Here is a 4918-nt window from a genome sequence, read left to right as displayed (position 1 = left end):
CCGCGCCCGCGGTATAAATGGAACCTGGAATGTTGAGAGCAATTTTCAAATTTTCAAATACATTTCTCCTCTCCCGCTGCTTATTCGCGTATCCTTTTTTAAATAATTTTTCACAATTTTAAACAATTTTCCTACTCATTAACACATTTCACCCCGCATATTTTATATGAAATTATCGCACGCGATATTCCGAATGTAAAATCGGTATTGGCCCCGGGCAGCAGCCCTCTTTTAACAAAGCGCTAAAACGCGCGTGATGCCCCCGAAAATTTCATTTCCCCGAAAGCGGAGGGAATCTGGCGCGACGAGCGCGAGCGGGAACTTTTGTGCGGGCCGCACATAGAATCAGGTCGCTCTTTCTTCCCTCAGGATGCTCAGCTGAATGCGGCGTCTCCCATTCTTCGATTAACCAGATCGGGGGAAACGGCCTGGGGACCACTTCCTGGCGGCGACTGGACTATTTTTCAGGCCAATCACAGCACCTACGAGCCGCTCGCCTGGGCGTATCGAGACAGCCTCGACTATCCGGCCAACAAGAGTCCCCTGGCTACCGTCATCCAGGTGAGCCGTGCACTTTATTTGCTGGACATTCCGGTCACGTATCTCTTCCCTGGACAACTCGGACGACTGCGGAATTAATGCATCGGCTCGCGCGCCCACGCCTATTACTGTTCGGCGAACGGGGGGAACGTTTAAATCATTTTCCCTTTCTCTCGCCTAACGCGCTACTGCGTTGGAAATTCATTTGCGTTAGCTAATATGCCGGGGGTAATAGATGCACTTTCGCCAAATGCAAGAGCGCTGAGCTCTCGCGACGGGCGTCCGTGGGAATCGCGTAGGATCCGCGGCGTATCAAGCCAAAGTTGTATTGTCTTTGAACATCAGCTTTGCACACCAGCTCCGGTACCCATTATACTTGCACAAAGCTTGGAGCGTGTCCCCTTTGGGAATCCCTTATTAACTCACGCAGCTTCGTGCGCGCGCCCGGGCTCTTATCTGCCCCGGCTACGAGGATAATCTCGAAAAACGAAAACGCACGCGGTATTTCCGCGGTACGATCTTTGTTCTGAAAGGGCGCACGGAACCGGAACCCCGCGGAGATGGCGCGAAAGGTATGGCGGCGGTAAGAGAGACGGGGGGGAAGGTGTATGCGAACAATCCGCGAAGTAGTTGTACTCGACATTTATACTCGCATGGGCACGTTTGGGAAAACAAAATTCCCTCCTGTTCGACAGAAACCCGCGGCCCCCGCGGGACCTCGTTTTATTACCGCATATATCGCGAGCGTTTCGATTTCAACGTTCTCGCCGCTCGCGGAACGAGACACGAGGAGCGCGATAATTCTCAACGATAATACCTGCCGTTACGTCGTTGAACATACTGGGAATAATCGCCCCGTGCGAGTTACAATCGCGATCCCCGAGACGCCATCGTTCGTGCCCTTGTCTTTTTTTATGTGAGAAACGAGAGAGCTTGCGGTTCGAGCATTTTCAAACGGTGCTTTCGTACCCCCCCCCCCTCCTCCCCCCCCCGTCTTTCCTTTCTAAGTCCTGACTAAAAAAAAAAGAGCCGGTTGGAAACGCGGAACTTGCCCGACGCGCCACTTCGCTTTGCTGCTGCGTGTAATGAAGGGAAGAAAAGGGAAAAGGCGGCCGGGCAGGAAACAAGAAGCTGAGTGGCTGTGTAAGATCCGCCGTTCGCAAGGGGTAGAACAAAAGAGGGGTCTTGGAACAATACGCACAATGTGATTTCATCCCGCGCTTGTGCCAGCATGAGTATTTCCGCCGGGTAGAAGAGTCTTCCACGGACTCTCTCTCGAACGTCGCGCGATAAGAGCGAACTCGCCCTTCCTCTTACGTTAACCCTCGGTCGATGTGATAAGGGCTTATGTATTTCCAGCGGAAAGTAATTGCCGAGGACCACGTCGCGGTAGAAGTAGCCTCGTCTTCTATTGCTCTTAGGTTCTGTTTCCTCATAGAGGAGGAAGCTTTGTTCTCGCCAAGAAATTTGTTTTCCGGTTTTCCTCGCCAATGCGTCGAAAATGTTCCGAAACGTCGAAAGACGCATTGTTTTTTTTATATAGATGTGTACGCGGAGAGAATTTTCTTTGAAAATTTATCGTGAAAATTTTGTGATCGTGGGACGACGCGGCATTTCGAAGATTTTACGAGAGTTGTCTGAAACTTTACCTTGCATTTCACTAGCAATTATACTTATTGTTAGTATCCATCTTACTAGTGAAGTGTATGGTAAAATTTCAAAAAACTCTCATAAAGTTCTTCAAAATGCCCACGATCGCGCGATTCTCAGAATAAATTTTCAGAGAAAATTCTCCCGCGTATGTATGCGTGTGCGTATGTGCAATATAACAAAAATGCACTCTTTAGCTTTTGCAAAATTGGAAATCTCGGGCTAAGTTTTTTATACGTGAATATATATACGTATGCGCGCGCGCGCCCACACACACACACACACATATCTATACAGGGTGTCCCAGAATGAAAGGTCAATATTCTGGGAGGTGATAGTATCGGCGATATTAAGCAAAAATGTTCATATGAATACACGTCCCACTCCTCACTGTTTCCGAGATAGAGCACATTTTGTTGACGTCCTCGTTCAGATAAAACATGAACACTGGGAAGCGCTCCAGTTTCACGCAGTGTATTGAAAACCTTGGAAAACACTTTACGATTCGGAATTCCGCGTGTAGGGAAGCGTCGACGGTATTCTTCAACAGCTGCAGTTGCACTACCATCACAGAAACCGTAAACATACAGCATATCTGCATATTCGATGATGTGAATATGCGAGGCATTTTGAACATTTCTACAATGTTATCGGTACAACAGTCAACAGACGTATAAGAGTAAATTCCCGCAGACGTTTATGAGGTTGGATGAAGGGTTAAGTGTACTGAAAAAAGTAGATACACGAGACATGTAAGTAGCTCTATCTCGGAAACAGTGGGGAATGGGACGTATATTCATATGAACATTTTCGCTTAAAATGACCGATACTATCACCTCCCAGAATATTGACCTTTCCTCCTGGGACACCCTGTATATGCATATTAAAAACACACAATATACGCACACACACATATGTAGAATGTTATTCAAGGACGGTCGGTATTTAATTTCGTAATAATTCAGGATAATTTCACGCCAACATTAATTTTAAAAAGATAATTACGAAAAGAGTGGCAAACTGAAAATGTACACATTGCTTTCTCAGTTTATTTCGTTAACGTAGCTCTTCCTAAGGGTAAGTCATTTTATAAATTCGAGCTCACTCACAGAGGAGGCTTTTTTGGGCAAATTAAAAATTTGCATCGTTAAAATTTGGTGAAAAAAACTTCCCCTATGAGGAAGCCCAAATTTGTGAAATAACTTACCCTCAGGGAGAGCTACGTTAACGAAATAAGCTAATGAGGAAGCAATGCTTTCATGCGAAACAAGCAACGAGAAGCAGTGCTTTTCAATTTGTTTCCTTTTTTTAAGATCTAGATTCTTTAAATATGTTTTCGGATAAGAGGAGGTATCCTCCGATTTCATTTACAAAGAGACATTTTTGCAGAGTTAAAATTACAGAAAAATAAAGCGAAACGCATTCTTTGTTTTACTTCGAATTATATTGTTTCTTTTACAAATATGGGAATTTGTACGATATCGTCAGGAGCGAAACTTTCTTTCGCTGTATCCCTAATGATAATGAATCAGTGTATTAATAGAAACCGCGAATACGTACGTAACTTTCTCATTCCCGTTCCTACATTTTTCCTTCCCGCTGTTTTTCTCGTCCTGGCGATTCTTCCTGCTCTGCCAGCGACGGCGCCGGAAAACGAAAACAAATGTGGAATTTCCGCGATACGGCTTGTGGCCACGTACATACATACACGACCGAGAGAAGGAAAGAGGAAGGAACGGCGGCACGAGAGAGAGGGAGAGACGAAGGGGGGGAAAAAAGGAGAAAACGTAGGAAAGGGGATCTGCAGTTGGTGGAGGTAAACTGAAACAATTCGTAAAGCCGTCCCGGCCGGCGTTTACATTCGTGCAGGAATTTGCAACTGCAAGATTCCGGGCGCACAGCGGACGTGGATAAGGGAGACGGAGAAATAGAGAGATGGCGGCGGCGCGAAAAACGCGAGGAGACGCGCAGACACCCCGAAGGAGCCGCCGAATTGCCAGAGAGATGATACGGAGGAAACGACAGGCGTTCGTCGGACGGACGTCGCGCGAGATATCGTCCGGTGTAACGAAGAGCGCGAGCACCGCGCGCCGTATTGTCGATGTTTTGCGCGTTTCGTTCCGGCGCGCGACGTTTTTCCAGCCACCCGGAATGCATATCTCACGCTCGGACCGTTTTGTCTCTGTACCAGCGAGACGGAGCTTATGAGATATGCGACGAGTTTTTTTTTTTTTTTTCGTTAACTCTCTCGTCTCCCGTGGTACCAATTGGCGGCACACCTTATCTCGCGTACGCCAATACAGTTGACTTTTAAGAATAAACGAAAGAATATCTCGAATCCCTTTTTTTGTACGTAGATACTCGGGAGATCCCATTGCAATCCAATTCTTTCTTTGATTGAACAATTTCACCTACAACTTAATCTAGGTAACTATAAATAAGGTGCAGTGGGGTAAATCCGTACACGGGGCAAATCCGCACTAGGCCCCTTATTTATTCGAATATACGTTGCATTGTACCAACTGTAAGGTAGAAATCTTCCTTTGGTTAGTATTCAATGATCAACATAGGTGGCCGCCATGTATTCTGTGATTCCCCCGTTTAAGAGGATCCCCCAAGGCCGAGGCCTTTGATGGTGTGCGCCATCTAAACACGAAACGCAGCATATACATGAGCACACGGACACACTACTACGATACATCACACCCATACATAAACACGAAAGTTT

At 46.5% G+C, this 4918-nt stretch overlaps 1 protein-coding gene across 1 annotated transcript in view; it reads left to right on the top strand.

Moving 5' to 3' along the window:
* Positions 1 to 252: 252 nt before the first annotated feature.
* LOC105559174 (bifunctional heparan sulfate N-deacetylase/N-sulfotransferase) overlaps positions 253 to 4918 on the top strand; it is a gene marked incomplete at its 5' end in the record, with an annotated part of 13932 nt that continues 9266 nt past the window's right edge. The window contains one exon of the mRNA XM_012007276.1: positions 253 to 561. Coding sequence (XP_011862666.1) covers positions 253 to 561 — 309 coding nt within the window. The remainder of the gene's footprint in view (positions 562 to 4918) is intronic.

The sequence above is a fragment of the Vollenhovia emeryi genome, unplaced genomic scaffold (assembly GCF_000949405.1).
Source record: "Vollenhovia emeryi isolate VEMERY1.0 unplaced genomic scaffold, V.emery_V1.0 DF939288.1, whole genome shotgun sequence".
Taxonomy (NCBI): Eukaryota; Metazoa; Arthropoda; class Insecta; order Hymenoptera; family Formicidae; genus Vollenhovia; species Vollenhovia emeryi.
This window is presented reverse-complemented; position numbering and strand designations above follow the sequence as displayed.